Source organism: Nymphaea colorata, chromosome 3 (assembly GCF_008831285.2).
Source record: "Nymphaea colorata isolate Beijing-Zhang1983 chromosome 3, ASM883128v2, whole genome shotgun sequence".
NCBI classification, from domain to species: domain Eukaryota; kingdom Viridiplantae; phylum Streptophyta; class Magnoliopsida; order Nymphaeales; family Nymphaeaceae; genus Nymphaea; species Nymphaea colorata.
The window spans coordinates 4,499,853-4,523,163 of record NC_045140.1 but is presented as its reverse complement, the minus strand read 5'-3'; the positions used below and the strand labels follow the sequence as shown (position 1 = coordinate 4,523,163).

Below are 23,311 nucleotides of genomic sequence, written 5' to 3'. Positions count from 1 at the left end.
CAATCCCAAACAGCAATAATGACGATATCTTTGTCTAGCTTTTGGTTGATCTTCTCCCCATCGCAAATTCTGAGGGAAAACGTTTTACCAAAGGTGGGAGGTTAATTTTCCAATGAAAGAGTTTGGAATTTTGTTTTGGTTACTAAAAGGATGAAGCAACGGTTTTTCTTGCAAATAAAAGGAAAAATTAAAATGATTTTTTTTTTACTTTTATATTTTTTTGTTATTGTGGTTTTGTTTTTTGTTTTATTTTTTTTTATGTCTGCTTGTGAAAAAAAACTTTTTTACTTTTTTTTAGCGTAAAGCCTTAAAGATCCATAAGGTTTTACCTTGTTTCAAGCCTAAATAAACATACAGTACAACATTCAACTCCCAAGTGTCGTGCTTATCATCATTTGCAACTTCGAAAAATAACACACCAGAATACAACAACAATAGTGAGATGCAAACTTCAAATTGTTCAATTGCATTATACCTCTTGAGACAAATGTAATTTCAGGGAATTATTAGATTTTTTATTTCAATTTATTTTGTTTTTTTCTTTGCATTTTTCGACATTAAATGAACATACATGGGGAAAACTATAGCTTCACCAAAGGGAGACACACCTTCATTGTTGGACTCTTGTCCTTCTTCAACTCAAAATAAATAAATATGAGATTCGAACCGAGTAGACTCATACAAACTTGTAGAAGTTGGTCAATAGTCTTAATTTTTATTGGAAAATACTATTAATGTCGACTGATTGGATTCAAATCAAATATTTAATTCAAATGCTTCAAAAATATCGGACATGAAAAAAAAAATAACCCATTAAAAAATTAGATTGGATTCAATTTTAAGAGACGATGGCATTTGATTGTACTATCAAATTAGGATGTATACTCAATGTTAAATAAGTATATCCTATATCCAATGCTTATAAATTTTGAAAGTCGGTTATTAACTTATCACAATTAATTCCGTTGTATATTTAAAAGTCAATTCATATATGAAAATTTTGTCATAATCAAATGGGACTGTTAATCTAAAAATCAGATTCATATATTGTATATAATTTCTCTTCACTTGCATTGGAACCCAAACATGTGAATGTCTGGTAAGTTGGATGTTGTAAATGATATGTTATATCTAATTCGATCCGTTATATTCATCAAATTAACTTTCTTCTAAATAAAAAGTTAACAATATCTAAATTTCCAAGAAGTTATGTATCAAAAATTAAGTGTTCAAAATTACCATTTGTTCAAGAATTATAGTTTTTCTCCTCATCTCCTTAAAACATTTGAAAATCAAGCCTCATATGCCATTCAAAATATAGCTTCTTTATTATTCCGTTATTAATGTGATGTAAGCATTCTTTCTATGTTTCGTAGTTCGAACATATATTTGTATGATACTGCTAATAAATACATTGAATTTAAAGTTATTGGCATTTTTAAAACAAATAAATTGACTTATAAAAAAAACACTCGCCTTGTGTAGAATATAAAATAATTACTGATTTTTTTTTTTCCAAATCCGAATGGTGAGCTGAAATGAAAATATTTATTAATTATCATAACTTGCTTTTTGAGCTCTCTTGAAAATCAGGATAAGAGAGAGAAAGTAGAGAGAGAAAGGAAGAGTCGTCCATTGCCTCGTCAATTTTCCTCCTATTTTTCACTAATTAACTTTCAACTGCTGTGGTCGGAGTCAAAAACCCAGTCGAGAAGGTCATTTAGGGCTCTCTCAACACAACCCTAGGGTTAAATACGAACACTCTGCTTTCTCTCTCTAGAATCTCTCTCTCTTTCTTCCTACAACCCTTCTCCCGGTGCCTTCTCATTTTCGTCTTCTTTGTCTTCCTCTGGTTCCGATTTCGTCGTCAGACCCTAGAAGACAACAGACGACAGTCTTCCTTGATTAAGCGTCTTCTTCGAGGCTGCTTTTCTTCGTTTTCTTCTTCTTATTTCTTTAGTTCTTTGGCTATTGGGTTTCAGCTTTTCTCTTTCTTGCTTCTTGGGGTTTGTCGGTTTTCTTCGATAATTTGGTGTTCGGGTTAGGGTGTGATTGATGGATCTCCCTAACCTGACGCTCATTCTCCGTGGGGCGCTTAGCCCGAATCCCAAAGAGCGATTAGCGGCTGAGGAGAGTCTCAATCAGGTGAAAAGATATTATTAGCTCTGTTTCCAGTGGTTGGTCGGAATTTGTTGTCCTGGATTTGAATTCTGAGTTTTTGTCGATTTGTCGTGCTTATTCCGATTCACTGTAGATGTTGTTTTTGTTGGTTAACTGAATTTCTAGGCCATTTTTTTAGTTACCGGATCAGGGTCTTGCGGCTTGCTAGTGTTGTAATCATTTGAATTAGTTCGTTGATAGTGATTGTTTTTAATGTTCCTTGTTTGGTGGAGTTTGTGGCTGTGGCTGCTACTTCGTGATGCTCTTCACTGATCAATTCAGTCTTATCTCTGGATTGTTTTTTTCCTGACTGACGGAATTGTAGTAATACGCTATTAGGTGTCGTCGCTCTATTTTGCAATTGTGCATTCCCTTGAGTACTTGAAAAATCAATTGTTGTCTTCTCTTCCATGATTGATTTAGCAGTCTACCATTTGATGCGCATATATATTTTGAGTAGTGCTGAATGTTCAGAGCACGAATTATATCACTTCATTAGTCCAGTATTTGAATAATCGTTTCAGGATGAGCTCTTCGTTGGTATTAGTAGTTGGGTTTTATTCTATGGTTCAGCCTGGAGACGTGGTGCTTCCAAGGGCTTAGATGCTAGTCTCCATCTCTAACTTTCGTTTGCTGTTGTCTGACTTGTTGATTGTATGTTTCCTCTGTTGAGTTAAACCCAAAGAAAACGATCATATGTTTTAATGCATTTTCTGAACTAAGAAGTTGATCATAGCAATCTATGCTCGATACAATTTGCATGTACTATATGTTACACGAATGTCCTGGCTAGCAAACATATGCAAACCTGTGATGACAGAGATTGGATTTACTCTGGAAAAAATGTCTTAACTTTTCTCTGGTATTGTGTGGTGCAGTTCCAGTATACTCCACAACATCTAGTCCGGTTGTTACAGATCATTGTTGATGTTAATTGTGATCTAGCTGTCCGTCAAGTTGCCAGCATTCATTTCAAGAACTTTATTGCTAAGAACTGGTTGCCTCAAGAGCCTGGTTTGTTATTTGTTCCATATTCATTCTTTCCTAGTTTTGAAGTCTTCCCCAATATTCATTGTTCCTTCTTGTTTTTCAGGTAATCAGCAGAAGATATCAGTAGCTGATAAAACCATGGTCAGACAAAACCTACCGGCTTTTGTTGCGCAAGTTCCTCCTTTGCTTAGGTGGCAACCTAACTTTGAATTGTACTTATTTGAACATGTTAAACTTTCCGACTGTTGAGCTGAATCATAAATTGAATTTATTTTCCTTTTCCATCAATGTAAAAAAGACGTAACATATTTAAGTTTCATACCACCCTTCAATTTGATTTGCATATGAACTTTTATGATTCAGATTCAGACTATCTCACTGTCTGTGGAGCTTATGTCGAATTTGCATGTTTGGAGACATTATATACTAATGGCTTCATGGAGAGAAGTAGTATTGTGGTGGCTGTAGTCTGATAGCGCTATTTCTGCATTCTGAGCTTGAATAACTTGATGCATTTTGAGATGTCTTTAACTATTTAAATTGTTTCTCCTAAAAAATAATTTTCATATTCTTTGTTCCATTTACCTTTTTTTTTTGGTTTTTTTTTTTTTGGCTTTGACAATCTGAGGTTCAGTCCTTGCGAGCTATTGAGTTTACTAGATGCACCTAGCTGTGGGATATTCAAAGAGGATTAAGTGGTGCCTTGGAAGGTCAAAAACTGTGAAAGGAAGAAAGAAAAAGGTAGAAGAAGAAGGAAAAAAAAGGAGAAAAAAGCCTTTTTATGACCTCTAACTTGGCACCTAGGTGCTACAGCCTACTTGAAAAGGTTGCCTCTCTAGGGGCTAGGTACGCCTAAGTGGCTGCATCAACACACTTTTGACTAGATAGCTCATCACTTTTGCATTTTATGGCAGTGATGCTTTCCTAACATGCAAATTATTGTAGAGCTACCTTGGGTTTTTTGCTCTTTGGCATAATGTTTAGAGGCTGTCAAAAGATGTCCAAATTTGAATATTGGATGAAGAGCGGCATTCTAGGAAACAACTGATGATATCATGAAAGACACATTGTCTTATGTTTTGATTTGTGGATCTTTGACAATTAATTTTCCCTTCTATCACAATGAAGAAAAGGAGTTCCTAGCAGCTTCTATTGGAGAATATTTTTTTTTCTTTTGAATGCCTATGCTTTGTATACTAATTGGCCAATGCTGTTCCTCATGGTTGCAGTTTGCAATATTGCGATGAAAGCAGATACAAGTTTATATGATTAGATCTATAGGGCTTGCAGTGTGTGTCCAGTAGTGTTCTTTGGATGAAGTTAAGTTATAACCTATGTCACATAGGTGCGGGGTGCGAGTGTGGAGCAGCATGCGGCAAATTTCAAAAAAAACATGGGTGTGGGTGCAGTGAGGGTGTGCATATATGTATGATACAAAGTTTCGGATTTTACAATCTTATTCATAACATAAGTAGGCGTTAAACAAGTAGCTGTTGTATACCTAGTATTATAAATTTATAACTGTATATTGTATAAATATACTCCATATATTACATATGACTGATTAATAAAACTGGTAATACATATATAGAACTTATATATATATATATATATATAAGATTAGCGAAACTTATGCACATTATTCAAATAAGAAATCTTGTTCACAGATTTAGAACACTTATAAACAGCAACAACATATATGACCATATGGCATATTCACTATATAAAGTTAGAACTTATATGCACCATATGATATCCAGTATTGAACTGCAAAAGTATGCAGAAATACTAAAAAAAGTCTAACAGATGCAATAATACAGAAAAAAACTGAAAAACGAAAGCATCGTTTCCAGAAAAAAAGGATTGAAAAGAGGACAAAAATGATCTTGATGCGGTTTGACTACACCAGATTCGTGTTGTCTGCACCTGGTGCCGTGTCGGAGCCACATGCACAGTCAAGTTGTGCCGACTTGACTGCGGCTGCTGTTTTGGTGAGTCCATGCGACATAGGTTATAACTTGCTACTGAATATGAAGTAATATGAATGCAAGACCGAGCAACTGGGATGCTGCAAGAAGCTTAGGCTGTCTTGGAGATGGAGTTGATATGGAGATGAGAATGCATTTGTTAGCAGCATCGTCCACAGGATGTAGTTAAAAAGCATTCAGTTCACTCACAGTTTCAATTTCAAGAACCATACTTCTCTATAACTGGGGATAAATTTGGTGGCAGGAACTCAAAATTATCAAATACTCAAAAGTGCTCTTAATTCCCATTTTAGGATTGTAAATAATTGAGTGCATCTCTGAGCGTTATTGTTCTTCAGCCATCTCACTAGCTAGCCACTCAATTTAACTTCTGACCGTAAACAGTAGCATATATTTCTAGAAGATAGCTCTTCATTCAGTGTTTATTCCGCCCTGTTTAGTGATTGTTAGCTTGTCTGGTTTCACATTTGCTGATTAAAAAGTAGATGAACCGTCAGAAAATTGATACTATCTTGCACAATCTTATGATGGCTTTGGAATTAACAGATAAAAAGGAAAATTCTGATGATAAATTTTTCATTTACTGTTCTTATTTAACTACTAACAAGAATTTATGTTTACATATTGTAATTTATTATGTTCTTTTTTTTGCCATTTTATGATGCCATTGCCCTTCTGAATTCCTATTGAATTTTGAGCCTTTACTACGGTTAAGATTATATAGTAGATATAAACATGTAGTCATTACTACATTCAATAGTGACTATAGCTGAAAGTTGAAGATAAGATCTCTTCATGTGTTTATGTAATTTTACAGAGTCCAGCTCGGGGAGTGCATGAAAACTATTGTTCATGCTGATTATCCTGAACAGTGGCCTACCCTACTTCCATGGGTGAAACACAATTTGCAAGCTCAACAAGTTTATGGGCCCTTATATGTGCTTAGAATTCTTTCAAGGAAATATGAGTAAGCACTTTCTTGTTTTCATTCTATCTCTTTTGTTGAATAATGTCTATATAAGCTATTCTCGGAAATCTTTTCTTTTTGTTACTCCATCATGGTCTGATCTGTGTATCGACATCATACAAATAATTTTCATGTTGTAGTTTTGCATGGTTAATTTCCCATAGTTTGAAAAAATTTTGCTATTTCACATATTTCTGACTTGTTTATTTTAAAAGTGCAGTGCTTGCTTACTGCTGGCATCTTCTGTAGGTTTAAAACAGATGAAGAGAGGATACCAGTACATCTTATTATTGAGGAGACATTTCCTGCTTTACTGAGCATATTCACGAGACTAGTTCAGTTTGTAAACCCGCCTCTGGAAGTAGCTGACCTGCTAAAACTTATCTGCAAAATATTTTGGTCTTCAATCTATGTATGTCTATCATGCTGTTGGCTCATGTGGTATCTAGATCTTTTCGTTAATAAATTATTCTTGATTAATTTCTCTGTACTCATTATTCTAATTTTTCCAGTTGGAGATTCCTAAGCAATTGTTCGATCCTAATATATTCAATGCATGGATGCTACTATTCTTGAACATTCTTGAAAGGCCTGTCCCTCTGGAGGGTCAGCCAACTGATCCGGAGCAAAGAAAGTCATGGGGCTGGTGGAAAGTTAAGAAATGGGCAGTCCATATAATGAATCGTTTGTACACAAGGTACATTTAGTCTTATTTTACTCATGAGTTCCAGGAAAGCATTGTTCCTTCATCAGTATAATGATTATTTTTTCCATGCAGGTTTGGTGATTTGAAGCTTTTAAAACCAGAAAACAAGGCCTTTGCTCAGATGTTTCAAAAACATTATGCTGGGAAGATCTTGGAATGCCACTTAAAATTATTGAATGTAATACGGCAGGGTGGATATTTGCCTGAAAGAGTTATTAATCTGATTCTCCAGTATCTTAGTAGCAGGTAGATCTTGTAATTCATTTGCTCATGGGTTATCCTGTCTAGGCCAGTATGCTATATGTTGGATTGGTCAAACTCATTTGCACCTTTTTATCATGTTGGAGTAGTTTTATTCTATAGTGGACTTTATTCAGATGCTTATGCTTAATTCCCATGGACCATACCAGAAGATCTATAATTTGTTGGTTGCTTCACTTAGTGGGCTTAAGCATTTATTTTCTTTCATCATAAGGAAAATTGCAAATTATACGTAATTTATGCTTTGGTATTTCTGATTTATCTTTTCGAAAAAACATACACCATGTAATTGCAGGGCATTAGACTTACCTTTGAACAATGATTAAGCAGTTGTATTATATTTAGCTAGCAGAATAAGGGAAGTCACCACTTCTAGGTGGTTCAACTAATTTGCTGGGCTCTGCCTGGTTAAAGTTTTCGTTAGTTACTAGCAAGGTTCACACACAAGTATGATCCATTGCAGCCCTGAGCAGCTTATTCAACTTAAAGAGTTATGCACTGGGAGGGAGTTTTCTTCTTGGGCCATCTCTTATGAGCTCATGTAGAGCCAATATACAATTCATAAGTGCCATTTATATTTTGGAAAAAAAAGTTCTAATTAGTTGGTTGTAATATAAGGAAGAGGATATTTGATTGCACAAAAATTAAAGACTAATCACATAATGGATGTTCTGTTCTATGCTTCCTGCCGATTTGGTGAAACTTGTAAAATGTGTTTTACATGTTCCTGAGGCACAAGCATAAATACATGGCATCCCTTGTTTGCATCACCATCTTTCACCACTGTTTGTGGGAACTGGGAACACTGCATCTCTGGAATGTAGCGTTCAGTGCAGTCAATCATTTGCAATTTAGAGCTTGGGTCTCATTCTTCTTGCAACATTGCAATTTCAGTAACTTATCTATCGATTTCTTTAATTTTTCTTGGATCAGCTACTATCCAAGTCAGGAATTAGGGACAATATGTTGGGAACCCAATTTATTCAAGTCAATAGTTTGACTTTGCCGAGTCTGTCAAGAAGCAGCCAAATAATGTGGCTTTTGTTATTGACCTGGTTAGTTCAATTTGTGTGAAATTTTGACAGTCAAGGGAAAGAATACAATTTCATATTTTTCCATTATAGAATATACAAAGTATACACAAACCAAGAGTAACAATAAAAGATAAAAGTTACAGCATAAGGAAAAGAGTTAAAGCAAATTTTACATCAAATTTCATCTTCATAATTTGAGAAACATGACACATGCGGCACCAGGAATTATCAGTTCGTTTTTCATTAATTGCCTTTGGTTTCCTTTTTCATGAAACAGCAGTTGTGTTTTTTCTGTAATGCATATGAAGCTTTGCCTTTGATGCATACAAGATTAATCCTTCAATAATTCATTCACATGATTTTCTTTATCTAACATATGATAAATACAAATATTTATGTATTTATATATTCTATGATAAGTAAATATATTCTCATGTAAAGTATAATATGTTAATTAAAGTATTTTGTATATGATATAATATTTTATGTAATATGATAGTTACGTGCACATATATGTGTATGTGTATTTATGTATATATGAACTTAAAATACACTCCAATTTCTTTACATCCAGTTGCACTACATGTTTGGCTGAGATTCTAATTGCAAGCTGTTTTAACTCCTGGGCAGTTAAGCCCAAACCTGCTCCACCACAAATCTAATAATAGATGGAAAGTAAATACAAAATAGTAAATATATGAGAAGGTGGAAACAACAAATAAAATAACAATAAAAAGTAGATAAGATAAAGCCCCTTTTTCTAATACCTGGACACAAGGATGTCCTGCATCGAATTGTTGTGTCTCTCCCCATGTTACCATAACAAGTATCATATTTGATCTACACTTGGACAACTTCTTGTTCTCTATAATCATTTATCAATATCTCAATACAATCCAACTTGCCATACTCGACCTCTCTTTCCTTCTTAAAAGTGGGAAGATATCTAATAGTAGGATTTAGGTCGGACATGAAGTGGCCGATGAAGTTGTCCAGACCACCTTTCATCTATAATCTTTCATATAGGCATGTACAACTTCTTTTTTCCCTTCAGATTATCTTTAATGACCTCTTTGGCTATGTCCATAGCCTCTTATAAGTATCCAATAGAAGATCTATCTTCACTTTCAACCAATATGAGGACTTTCTCTAGAGGTACACAAACCTTACATCAGTTCACACATGATTCTCAAAATTCATTGTTGAATATAGTATCCACGACTGTCGTGGCCTTTCTTTTATAGGCATGCAGCCAATCATCACTTCAAAACATCTGCTTGAAAGGATTTCTTTGTTTGACTATACCCTGCACAATCAAAACATTTGTGGCAAACCGTGTTTGTGCAGGTTGAATAAATTCAGCCCCATTTGTCAATTTTCTCAAGTTCAAGACATAAGCATGATTACAAATAAACTTGATTTCTTGGCATCTTGAAATGTCCACTTCATATTATCTCTTTCACCAAGATCCTGAATCGTTAGATTTAAACAGTGAGTAGCACATGGGCTCCAATAAAATGTCCTATATCGTGCTGCTAACATTTCATTTGCAGCTTTATAATTCGCTACATTATCTGTGATAAATTGCATGGCATTCTCAGGCCCAACTTCTTGTATAACTTTATAAAAAATCTCACATAAAACATAAAACATCAACAGTCTTAGGAGTATCAAACAAATCAATAAATTTTAAGAACATTGTACATAAGGGGAAATATACAAGGAAGTTATATCAATGTTCTGTTCTTGATGTCCGTCCACCCGTCTGCCATTACACTGCACCCTTTGTCTTTCCAGCTCAATTTCAGTTCATCACAATATGCCTTGACATCTTTAACTGCATTATTTAGAATTTTACCTCGCAATTTATGATAAGAGCGCATTTTATTTCTTCGGCCTGCAGAAGCAATCACATCTGTTATAGGCTGAAATTGAACAGAGTTTGCTTCATTGAAGGAAATGGATGTGTCATAGAACCACCTCCCTATGGTATCATCTTCTGTGGCAATAATCTCCTTTGAACATATGGTTGTACGAATCTCAAGCTGAGCACTTGCAACAATATAAATGGGGAAAAAATTCTTGAACGAACCGGATCTAATACTCGACCTCATAGTAGGCACTCTACCACCACCAGTTCCAATAGTACGGCCATGACTCCTCCACGTCCTCGTGAAATTGTACTTGCACCTCTTCTCTTTTTGGTTGCAGCTGAAGAACCACCTCTATGCATGATGCCTTTCCCTTTATCTGTTCCCAAACTTACACCATCATATTCTTCTTCGAGCTCAACATCTTCACCTTTGCTTCCTTGTTCTTCGTATGGGTTTTCATATCGTACATCTGTCTCATGCCTTTCTTTTTCAATCCTATTTGCTTTCATGACATTAATGAACTCCAAACATTGGTGCTTGACATAGGGTGGCAATGGGTTCTCTTGGGAGCCAGTGCGTTGAGCCACATCGTTGTGTGTGCCAGCTATATGGTGTTTAAAGTGAGAGATCCCTCCTGATATGATTTGCTTACAAAAATTACATGTAACCTTTAACCTATCTTTGGGATTCACCCTTGTACACCATTGCCATGTAGGGTCCGACATTATATCTTCACAAAACAAGTAAAAACCTATGATTAATTGTAGGAAATAAGAGAAATGTATGATTGAACAGTGAAAATGAGTAATTTTTTACCTTCTTAGTGTTAGAAACCAAAAAACCCTCTTTCTCCAAGCTTCCAACCATTTCCACTACGAGAAAGCTTCTTCACCGGCTAGTAGTCTCTCCCAACTCGATGAATCCTTAGTGATTTTTGGTGAAAATGAGCAAAATCTCTCCCTCCCACGTCTCTTGGAGTCCTTAGAAATAAGCAGAGAGAGAAGTGTTTAAACTTTAAAACATAAATCAAAAAGGGGCCATCAGGCCCCTTTTTTCGTTTTCCCCGTGTCGTACGAGATGAGGGTGTATCGCCTGTATCGTACGATACGACACCCATATCGTACGATACGGGCGATATGCTTACGATACAAATAACATTGGGTATTGTGGTTTTATTATTTGGAAATGATTTTTCTTCCTAATCTTAAAATGATTTAATACTAAAGTGGATTTTGTGATGCTTTATTACATTGGCGTCTAGGTTTGAAATCTTGAATGCCTAGGTTATTTGAAGTTTGATGATGAGAACGTCCTACGTCTTTGTCTTATCTGAACATTTTTTTTATCTTGTAGTATCTCAAAGAATAGCATGTACCAGTTGCTCCAACCACAACTTGATGTTCTTCTTTTTGAGATAATATTTCCACTCATGTGCTTCAATGACACTGATGACAAGTTATGGCATGAGGATCCCCATGAATATATTCGAAAGGGCTATGGTAAGTTTCTATACAAATGATACCAGGATTAGTAAATGTGTCCTTACATTGAGTTGTTGATGTATATCCGACAATATAATGCAGATATAATTGAAGACCTATATAGTCCTCGTACTGCTGCTATGGACTTTGTGAGTGAGTTGGTCAGGAAGCGTGGGAAGGATAATCTTGAAAAATTTCTTCTTTTTATTGTGCAGGTCTTCCAGAGGTTGGATCATTTCCCTTCATATTTGTGACAAAGTTCCTTGCTTCTCCTGTTATTGTGCACTTGATGTTTGACACATTTCACTTTTGACAAATTTTACTTCAATCAGGTACAATGAGGCCGCAGAAGGTTATAAACCTTACCGTCAGAAAGATGGTGCTCTTCTTGCTGTTGGAGCATTGTGTGATAAGTTGAAGCAAACTGAGCCTTACAGGTCTGATTTGGAGCGCATGCTTGTTCAACATGTGTTTCCAGAGTTTAGAAGTCCAGTTGGTCATCTTAGAGCCAAGGTTGTTCTTCTTGTCTTTTTATCATCCTTTACATCTTCAATCTTGGCATTCAGTGTTTAATGGGACCATTATCTTGTGATATACTCATTGTATCAAAGAACAGTAAATGTTTATCCATAGAAAAGCTCTAACTCATGAAACAAAGTTGCTCTCCACAAATTTAAGTAGAAGAGGTGGATTGAGTAAATCATACCCGAGTTTCAGCTAATTTGGTGATGTCCATCATCTTCAAGTTCCATACTGGCGCAAGACAATGTTGAAGCTATTGAATCACAGTCCCCAGCATCAAATACTAAGTGAGATGCTCGCTTGCTGGTTCCAGAGTGGAGGAATGGAAGAAAGAAAAGCTCTCACACGAGAAAGTAGATTCTTTCTAGATGGAGGCTTCCATGAAAAAGTGTAGATGCTTTGGAGGATAAATTTGTCTTGTGAAGAACAATAATATATCAACTCATTTAATGGGCTTGTTTATATTAAAGGATGGTCAAGGTAATTTAGTTGCAAACAGTATTTGATTCTGACCATAGTCACAGAAAACCTGTCTTTTTCGAAAAAGACCCCATAACAATGTTAAAAGTTTAAAACCAATGAAAACAAAAAAAAAAAACCTGTCATTTTCCTTTTTTTAAAAAAAATAAAGTGTTTTTTTTTGTGTTTTATTGTATTTTTCTCATTATTTTTTGTGTTTTTATCGTGTTTTTTCCTTATTATTTTTATATTATTTTGCTTTAAGGTGTAAAACTTAAGTTAAATTATTTATCTACATTTCTTTCATTACTAAAATATCGTTTTTTTATCATTTATCAAGTTAATTTGTATTTTCTTGTTTGTTTTTAATTTATTTTACTTTTTCCTACTTTTTAGGATTTTCTATTCTAAAAATTGCCGATTTTTTCCCAAGTTTTTTTCTGAGATATTCAGCTTAGCCAAATACCCAAGAAAAACTTTGTTGTTTAAAACTGTCAATGATATTTGTGACTATGATTCTACCCACATTGGTCCAGATGGCGTAAATATCTTCCTGTATTTATTTTGTTAGCATGGAGGGAAAAGGGAAACATGTGCAGTATGTTAGGCAAATGATTACACTTAGATGTTAAATTGTGTATGTCAGTGTATCTACTCTTTCAAAATATGACGAGATCTTTGTTTCTACAATCAACATTATGGGCAGCTTGGTTACCTATTGTATAGAATAATATGCAGTTTCAGTGGGAGACTGGGTGCAGAAAAAGGAACAGGAACTTGCTTTCCGTTGTGTTCATGAATAAATTGGGGGACCTAATGGAAGGATATGTCCCTAACAGAAACTTCAGTAGGTTTTGATATTGCAAGGAGTTTCTTTTATGATTCTTTACAAATCTAAAGCAAAAAATATTCCTTCATCCAATACAATTGGGATGTTCCTGGTACCTGCAAGAAAAAGTATGAATTAAGAATTCTCCTTTCAGTTTCTCCTCTGGGATATATTTTGCTGTCCTGGTACTTGAAAGTATTTTTGATTTTATGTTGGAGGGGAAAATGAGAATTGCAGTCAGAAGAGATAATTGTAAAGAGAAAGAAGTGGTAGTCTTGTGTGTGTGTGCGCGCATGTGGATGGGCAGGCCAGGCTTTTAAGTGAATAATAAGATAGTCCCATACCTTTTAGATTATTTATGCTAGGCCAGTGCTTTCATCAAGTTTCATGTTCCAGTTTTCTGTTTTTTTGTTTTTTTTGTTTTTTTGAGTTGCCTGAGATATTGTAGTATGCTTTCTTGTAGAATCATACTTACTAATACAATTCTTCAATGTTGTTGTAGGCTGCATGGGTTGCTGGCCAATATGCTAATATCAACTTCTCTGATGAAAACAATTTTCGAAATGCTTTGCATAGCGTGGTCTCTGGGTTGCGTGATCCAGAACTCCCAGTACGTGTGGATTCAGTGTTTGCTCTGCGTTCTTTTGTAGAAGCTTGTAAAGGTAGGCTATTGTTTCCCTGAGAAAATTTCCTATGTTTCATTTTATCCTTTCCGCAATTGACCCACAATGTAATTGGGAACTTTCTGTCTTTGGCAGATCTAAATGAGATACGGCAAATTCTTCCCCAATTGCTTGATGGTATGTAGATATGGCTAATTTGCTGGATTTCCCTGCTGTAGCTATTTAGAATCAGTTATATGTCTAATGTTTGTATTCGTATCATTTGTCACAGAATTCTTTAAGCTTATGAATGAGGTTGAGAATGAAGACCTTGTTTTCACTTTAGAGACTATTGTGGACAAGTTTGGAGAAGAGATGGCTCCATACGCTCTTGGCTTATGCCAGAATCTGGTAGCTTACATTTTGTGGTCCCATATTGGATTCTTTTTGTTCATTTTTGTGACTTGTTTCCCTGTTGGTTTTAGGCTGCTGCATTCTGGAAATGCATGCAATCTGCTGAGGCAGATGAAGATGCAGATGAGTCAGGTGCACTTGCTGCTGTTGGCTGTTTGCGTGCCATAAGCACAATACTAGAATCTGTGAGCAGGTTGCCTGACCTTTTTCCTCAGGTTGAACCTATTCTATTGCCTATAATGAAGAGGATGCTGACAACAGATGGGCAAGGTACCTATATATGATGGGGTGCTGATAATTCTTGAAATACTTGATTCTGTCCTGTCATGTTCGACAATTTCTACATTTTCTTGAATTTGTGGCAATTGAGCATTCATTCTCGTGGTCTGCATGGTGCATTTGTGTTTACGTGCTACTGAGAATTGTCTCTTCACATTGGGAGATACTTGTTTTAAGCATTATTGGTTTTTATTTCTCCTTGCAGATGTCTTTGAGGTCCGTATTGTCTCTTCACATTGGGAGATACTTGTTTTAAGCACTATTGGTTTTTATGTCTCCTTTCAGATGTCTTTGAGGAAGTTTTGGAGATCGTGTCATATATGACATTCTTCTCGCCAACAATTTCATTAGAAATGTGGAGCCTTTGGCCTTTGATGATGGAAGCTTTGCATGATTGGGCTATCGATTTCTTTGAGAGTATGTCACTCAGTTGTTTCATTTCTTTATATTTTCAGGATGCTCATGCATGGATGTTTTGGGTTGATTTTTCTGTGCAACACGAAATAAGGCTATAGGGGTTTCAATTTGCCTGGGAATTGAATGAATTGCACTTAATGGTTTCCTTCTTTAAGTTGTATTTAGTCATATTTGATATTTCTTTCATTCGGATAGATGGAGAAAAATTGTGATTGTTGGGTATTGAAGTTGTTCTAATAGTGGATCCTGGTGTTTTTATGACTTTGAAAAGGCCATGTATGTGTTTTGTTCCTTTTTTCGTTTTGTTCCTTTTTTCATCTAATGTTCTGAAATCTTTTGTCATACATGATATGGTTGTCTGACAAGGCAGTTAAAAGCGTTAGGCAGGATTATGCGGCTGACTCCAAAAAATAGCCTGACTCCAAAAGATAGCCTATTCTGGGGCCTAGCAGACTTCAATTCCTTTTTTCATCTTATTCTCTGTAATCTTTTGTCATACATGATATGGTTGTCTGCGTATGTTGTTGAAAGCTCTAGCCAGGAGTATGCGGCTAACTCCAAAAATAGCCTGACTCCAAAAGGTACCCTACACTGGGGTCTTGCAGATTTATTTGACAAAATACAGGGAAAAAGGCAAACATGAAAAAGAAGAGGGGAAAAATTGAGGGGTTTGAAATTTCTCCACAGTCCACCTTAGGCAATATACTAGAAGCTATGTCACATAGGTACAGGTTCCGGTATGGATAGGGGGAAGCAGGTATGGGCAAGTGTGTGTGCATGCACGTACGTGTGTGTATATACACACACAACACATCAGTAAGACAATTTATAATAGTTCCTTTCATAATTTCTACATATAATCTCATACAACATAAATAAACTGACAAAAATATGGTTAAAATATAAGAAAAAATGAAAAATTGTGGTTTGGATCAGTTCCAACCCAGAACTGGTCCAAGCACACCATCAACACACCGCTGTACCAGAATTGGTGTATTACCATACCGGTAGTGTGACTTAGACTAGAAGATTTAACAAGCAAAAAAAAACTGTTAGATTCTTGGCATTATTTATAAAATGTACCTTTTTTGTTTGAGCCCCCCCCCCCACACCCTATGATTCAGCTTAGGTGGATGGCTGCTGTCCAATGCCTTGCCAAGCGCTTGGGCACACTTTTGACAATATACTTTTCTACTTCTACAAGTCATAGGCAGCCATGCATTTGCGCATGTTAAGTCCACTTCCGTATTCATATGCATACAATCATTATCATGCTTTGGTCTTTTAGTTGTTTTCCTTGGAACAGAACATCTGTGTTATTTAGTGTAGGAAAAAGAGTTTTTAGTGGGAAGGCAGTATTAGACCTTTAAGGTATGGTAAAGAATATCTGTAATATGTTGACAATAGCTGGAGATTATTGCCATTCTGAAGCCAGCCAAGGATAACTGTAAAATATACCTAGTGTTCCAATATTTCCAAAATATCACCAAAACTATAAGTATAAATAACTTGATATAAATATTATCTCAGCATATTGCTGATATTGTTTTGGAAGTACTTCAAAAAAAGCTCCTTTTCATATTTTTGAGTGTGTAATTTTTTGTTTTTTATGTTTTCAGAGTCTTTGTACTTGTTTTTTATGTTTGAGTGTGTACTTGTATTGTTTAAGTATTAAGCTATGTAACAGGGCCATTTCTAAATGGTATAAGTACCCCTGTCGGCATGACTCGACACCTGTGCTGGTACGAGACATTTCTTGGATACGGCAGACTTAATTTTGTAATTTTTGGGTAGATTTTGTATTTTTATATGTTCTTGATATATTTTAGCATCTTTTGTTGAGTAATGTATATTTTATGATGTAAACAACGAATTTGTGTTTATTTGCTTAAAATCTTATTTTATATGTACATATATATGCATATATTTATGTATGACAGTGTCTCCATTACCCAAGTTTTTTGAAAGTACTCTGTGCCCGTATCTGTACCAGCACCCATATCTTAATACACTTCTCAATACTTATTCGGAAAAAATTTGCATCTTGCAAAATAACTTCTGAAAAAAATCATGCTGAGAAGTGAGAACAACATCAGTCACTATGTTTTCAAAACTAATTTGGAGTTTATTAACGTTTTTGTAAGAAAATTAGGAAAACTCATAATTACATAAATTTTCTATTATTTTTATATTTTCATATTTTTTTTAAATTCCCGATATTTTCTTGTTAAAAAGAACTTAAATTACATAAAAAAGGTCTGCTGAAAAAAAACTTGGACATTATTTAAAGTTTTTGTGAAGTCTGCCTTTATACTGTTTGTATGGTGTTCCATCTTCATTTAGATGCTTACAGAGTTATTCTCTGCAGATATTCTTGTTCCATTGGACAATTTTATTTCCCGTGGGACTGGACATTTTCTCGCATGTAAGGATCCTGATTATCAGCAAAGCCTTTGGATGACAATTTCAAGTGTAAGTAATTGCACGACACCTTTCTTTATTCCTTCCAATGCCAGATTCTAGGTCTGTTGGTATAGCTTTTCCAGAGGATGTTTAGTGAATTAGTATCGCAGATGCATGCTTTTTAGTCAAAATACTGTTGCTGGTTATTCTGTAATTTTGTATGCTCTGATTTGCTTATGGTAAATACTTGGTTAATCATTCTGTTCAGGTCATGTCAAATAAAAATATCGATGATCAGGACATTGAGCCTGCTCCTAAGCTTATTGAAGTGGTCTTCCAGAACTGCAAAGGCCAGGTTGACCAGTGGGTTGAGCCATATCTTAGGATTACCATTGAGAGACTACAACGAACACACAGAGCATATTTGAAATGTCTCTTGATGGAAGTGGTAAAATATCTTTTCCTTCTCTATTTTTGTCATTGAGGCTTGGGGATATCTTTTCGAAGCTTGTTGTCATTTCTGCCTCTACCAATTGATTATTGTGGAAGATGGACAAATACTATGAATTCTCTGTATATTGAATGCCATGATTCAATGCTTATTGTATTTGGCTTTGTTAGTTGGAATGGAGCTGGGAGCAGGTGCATCTTGTTCATTTCTCTTTATGCATTTGTGTTTATTCTCAATTGTAAAACTAATGAGAGCTCATCCGATGTCTTCTTTTTCATGTATTTCCAAGACATGCGTCTTCTTTCTTGCACTTTTTGTACTTGTGACCCTATCTGAGTGAGTTGGTGGTGTTGGTTTTATGTTATGCAGCCATAAGGCTATGAAACATGGGTACAGCTAAAAAGGTCAAGTACCTATGTGTTGACATGCGTCGACATGGGTTTGGATACGACTTGCGAGTATGGGCCTGGACATGACAGTTTCTTTTTGGGAATATTTTAGTATTTTTTGTTCAGTAATATATTTTTATGGAATGGAGCAATTAATTTATGTGCTTATTTAACTAAAAATCTTATTAATATGCATATAAATATATATGTACTGCCGTACCCCTGTACCCATGATTTTTTAACTTGCTCCACACTTGTACTTGAACCACACCCATACCCATGTGACATAACCGTAAAGGTCCTTCTTTTGACTAGTTGATGGATGTTTGTACTTTGTACTTCGTGGTAACTGTGTTTTGGCATTAGGAGGACAGGTTTCTCTCTTGCTCCCATGTTAGTGTGGTTCTTGACTCCTTTCATTAAAGATGACAACTTCATTAATTTAGTTGGGTCTACTTGTGCATGTGTCCATTGTTCATGATGAATCTAATTTTGATTGGGTACAGTTACTGTCAACTAGTGAACTTTTTAATGTCTTGCTGCATATGATTCAAGTGAAAATCTAATGTGTGCAAAACATTTTACATGTAATCATATGGTTATCTATCCCATATGATTATGTATCTCCACATGGATTTTTCTGTAATTGGGTATGAGACGTGTATGACCATCGAGCTCTCTATGGCCCTTTTGGCATGGTTCTATGGCCCCTTTTGGCATGGTTTTCTTGAAGTGAACGTGAAAGTTCTTCATTTCTTATCATGAGAAAATGTAAATAAACATGTCTCACCTTACCTTGGCTAGGTTTTTGACTGAATTATAGTTTTTTTTTAATTTTATTTGCACAGGCTCATGCTTAGATTGTAAATATATGTTCAAGAAAAATTGCTATCGAATGTCTAGGTCGAATTTTATAAAATTACCAAAATTCTTCAATTTTGCTTATGTTACAAAATTCTATATAGACATGGCACCAAATGTTGACGTTTTCCGAAACATACATTTTTGGACAAATTGGCCACATGGATGTGATCTAATTTGTGGAAAGCAGCTGGAATCTTGTCAAAAAAGCCAGAAGATGCAAGTATTGGATCACTAAATCTAATCTGATCTCCCTCTCCCCCTTTCTCTCTCTCTCTCTCTCTCTCTCTCAAATTTGTGAGATCTTTCATGGAGTAGATTCATTAATGAAGCTAGCCCGCTTTCTTCCAGGTTGCAAATGCCCTTTACTATAATGCAGCTTTGACACTGGGCATACTTCATAAACTTGGGGTTGCCATGGAGGTTTTCAGTCTCTGGTTCCAGATGCTGCAACAAGTAAAAAAAAGTGGTGCACCTGTCAATTTTAAGAGGTCTGCTATAAATGTTTGGCTAAGTTTTACATTAGTGGAGAGCATAAGTAATCATTTTAATGTCTTCAATTTGATAACAGGGAACATGATAAGAAAGTTTGCTGCTTGGGATTAACATCTCTTCTTGCTCTTCCACCGGGTCATTTACCAGATGAATCCATAGGACGCATCTTTAGAGCAACCCTTGATCTGCTTGTTGCTTACAAGGATCAAGTTGCAGGTGATGATCATAGTTTCATGGTTCATCATTTTAGAGATTGTTCAGTATGACATTTTCTCATTGTTGAGGTCAATATCTTGACTTTGCTGTAACTTCATTGATTTTTTTTCCTGGGTCTGCTTAATTTGGTTACAGCTGCTTCAAAAGAAGATGAGGAGGATGGTGATGATGACATGGATGGGTTTAGGACAGAAGATGATGAAGATGACGGATCTGATGGAGAAATGGGTGATGATGCTGAGGATGGTGATGTTGCTGATAGTCTTCGCCTTCAGAAGCTAGTTAGTCAGGTTTGTGACGCTTCTCAGAAGAATATCAATCCAATAAAAAGTTTCTTCTTGCATTTGGAGGTCTGCTAATATTTCCTATTTGATTCAGCAGATTTACGCACAATCATTGTATGCTCACTTCTAAGGATGGAAATCTCTTTGCACATAGAAGCATAAATTTTTTATGCTGTTGCTGGATTTCATACATTAAAAAATAGTTGCTTGCAGATTCATAGACTGTTATGCTGTTTGCTGGATTTCATACATTAAGAAATACTTTCTCCACTTCTGACTGTTTTTGCTGCGTGTAGTTTACTGTGAGCTGATGGCAACTGCATCTCTGAAATATTGAAGTGCATTTTGTTGTTTTTATTTTTCAACTTGGTGTAGCTACACTTAAAAACAAGTTTTTATCTTCCTCTGAGGATGCTGATTTTCTTCTGCGTCCTTTCTTTCATCATCATTGGTTACCAAGTGTTTTGGTTGTTATTCATGTTTTTTATAAAAAACATATTCTGAAGGTGTTTGTATGGCAGTGGCATTACATTTCCTCGGGAAAAGCAAGAGGTTAAATTTGTCCTGTATATTCATTATACTCAAATATTTGGCTTGTCCTTAGTAGCTGTTTTCTTGTTTGCATGTGTCAGAAGAGCTTGCTTGCTTGGTATGTTCTCAACCCAAAGTTATGAAGGTCTTAGTTGGGAAGCAGTACATTGGAAATTTAGCTCATTCACCTTAGGGAATTTCGGAATTTCTTGCTTCCGGTTTATGTTTTCTTTGGTAGATCTTGTTTCTTGGGATCTGACTGGTCTTGCTAGGTATCGTGGATTTTGAAGTTTATAATAGTTACAGTTGCATACTTTTAAAATTGCATATTTTTATCAGAACTAGGTTCCTTCTGTTTAGTTGTTCCAATCTTTCTCCTGCTGAAATAATAACAGTATTAAATAGTTTGTGTTTTTCTATGAATGTAATTTGATCTTCATGCTTCATGGTTTATTTAAATGCCAAAACTAATTTCGACTCATCTGTTTTATGTCATTTAACAAAGTTATTACATTTTGTGGCTACTTGTGAAATTTTAGGCAAAGGGTGCACGCCCTCTTGATGATGATGATGATGATTCAGATGATGATTTTAGTGATGATGAAGAGTTCCAATCTCCAATAGACGACATTGACCCCTTTATCTTCTTTGCAGACACTGTTAAAGGTAAATCTGTTTTAATGCTTTTGTAGAATGTAATTTTTGGTCGACTTTTTGATCTTGAGATTTTTGGTGAAGCTTTTCTAGGTAAGTTTTGTTTACTGTTTGGTAGTCCACAAGTTCTGGTGAGTCAAGGCAGCAGATTCAATTAATATGATCCAACATTTGTTCTTTCATTCCCATTGAATCAGAAAAGGCTCTGTTTGTTTTGATTGGGTTGAATTATGACACAAAGGAAATAGTATCTTTCTTATTGATCCCAGTCGTAACAGTTCTCTTTCTTTTTTTTTTTTTAATTAATGGAAGTTCCAATATCTGTAATAGTCCAAGTTTCAGTTATGGTAAGTCATTATTTTAATTGTTTGAATAAATTACATTGTGTTAATTAGAACGAGTGGTTTAACTTTGATGTAGGAATCTGATTTGTTATACTGGTTCATGCTGTGAGACATTATAGAAATGTAATCTTGTTCTTCCATCTCTATACTTTACAAGTGAAAGGTTTTTGTGTCTTGCTGTTAAACTTGTACTGTTTATTTGTATAGCACTTGAAAAGTGAATGTGTCATACGGTGCTGCTTTCTGCCAGGCAGTGGCATCATTTGCATGGAGTATTCTGACAATAAAACCTTATTTTAGAGGCAAAATGACTTCATTTCTTGCTTGAGGCACATGCCTAATTTTGGTTTCTTGCTGTTATTAGTATGTTTTAGTAGTATTAATGTAACATTCCAGTTATAATAGTTCTATGAGATAGTTTTAGTGGTCATATATGCTTAAATGTTTGACTTCAGTGTGTGGATATTTCGTTAAATTCGTCTTATAAGATATAATGTTATGTGTGCCGGAGCCTTCTGCATAATAGCGTGGAACATGCACTCATACATACATGCATGCAGATGGACTACTGATTTCTTATTATTCTTTTTGCCATTATTCTACTAGGATGCTTATCTTTTGTCTTCTAATGCAACAGCCTTTTCAGCTTCCGATCCAGTAAAGTTTCAAAGTCTCATGCAGTCCCTAGACTTCCAGTACCAGGCACGTGCCAGTGGAATTGCTCAGCATGCTGAACAGAGGAGAGTAGAGATTGAGAAGGAGAAACTGGAGAAAGCAAATGGGTCATAATTGGTTCACAGTTGTAAAGTTTGTGTTGCTTGTCTTCATGTTGGTCCGATTGTTTCTCTTAGAGAAATAGAGACGAGTCATATACCCCACAGCCATTGGTTCTTCTGCAAGGTCAGCAGAACATGGTGGGTTCAGTCATGGATCTCTTGATCCTATTCCAGCAGCTAGGGGAAAACAAGATGCTGCAGTGAAGAACAAGATGTCTTGTGGTGTAATGCACGCCACAGGTGTGAAATGCTCTCAGGATAAGAGCATTTTAGCGATTGGGGTCTGTTTTTGCTGTCATGAGAGTTTGGTTTCTCTATGGAGAGAAGCTCTCACTCTCTCGTTTATATTTTTTATCTGCCAGTTTATTAGGCAGATTTGCTGCAGTCAGGTCCAGGTCTCTTGGTTTTACTGAATCAGGATGTTTCAGTTGTAAGAGGTGCTATGGAGCGGGGAGATGGGGTGTGTACTGTATTTTTTCTTTCTAGAGAGGGAGTCGGTTTACTTTGTTTACAAGGTCTTTTGGCTCTTGAGAGAAAAGGATTTGAGGCGTTATTTTTGTAACTTCGATCATATTATTATTTATATTCTTTTTCGTGTCCATAAGGAATGGCCTTTCTCTCCATTTTTATCTTAAAACGTAGCTGAGTTCTTTTGTGGTTGGTAATGCATTAGACCCTTTTTAAGAAAATAGATATAGTTTTGATACATTTTGTATTTTTGTTTTTGTGCTGTGGGCACAAGATAAAGCCATGTGATCGGATGAGGATTGTCTATGGGTGTGCTTATTGTGTGTGGGTGCGTGGATGTGTGCCACAGATTGTTTATATCACGTGAGGTGGATCCATAACTCCATTTCAACACTAAACTTGAACACAGTTCTCAATGAATAACTCGATCGTTGCACTGATTAAATGTTTTCTACT

General features: G+C 35.6%; 1 protein-coding gene across 1 annotated transcript; it reads left to right on the top strand.

The window, feature by feature from the left end:
- Positions 1-1,746: 1,746 nt before the first annotated feature.
- LOC116250523 (importin beta-like SAD2) lies at positions 1,747-22,991 on the top strand. Its single transcript, XM_031624202.2, has 22 exons — positions 1,747-2,145; positions 3,039-3,174; positions 3,254-3,341; positions 5,956-6,105; positions 6,355-6,517; positions 6,618-6,802; positions 6,884-7,057; positions 11,334-11,479; positions 11,564-11,687; positions 11,794-11,974; positions 13,774-13,933; positions 14,030-14,071; positions 14,166-14,284; positions 14,359-14,557; positions 14,852-14,983; positions 17,352-17,455; positions 17,655-17,834; positions 19,439-19,578; positions 19,659-19,798; positions 19,934-20,088; positions 21,153-21,279; positions 22,249-22,991. The coding sequence occupies exons 1-22, from the start codon at positions 2,056-2,058 to the stop codon at positions 22,398-22,400; spliced, it is 3,087 nt and encodes a 1,028-aa protein (XP_031480062.1). The 5' UTR covers positions 1,747-2,055; the 3' UTR covers positions 22,401-22,991.
- Positions 22,992-23,311: the final 320 nt, after the last annotated feature.

Coding starts and splice junctions, on each gene's coding strand:
- LOC116250523 (XM_031624202.2), top strand. CDS start 2,056: ATGGATCTCCCTAACCTGACGCTCATTCTCCGTGGGGCGCTTAGCCCG. Junction 6,518..6,617: donor TATTTTGGTCTTCAATCTAT/GTATGTCTATCA, acceptor TAATTTTTCCAG/TTGGAGATTCCTAAGCAATT. Junction 11,975..13,773: donor TTGGTCATCTTAGAGCCAAG/GTTGTTCTTCTT, acceptor ATGTTGTTGTAG/GCTGCATGGGTTGCTGGCCA.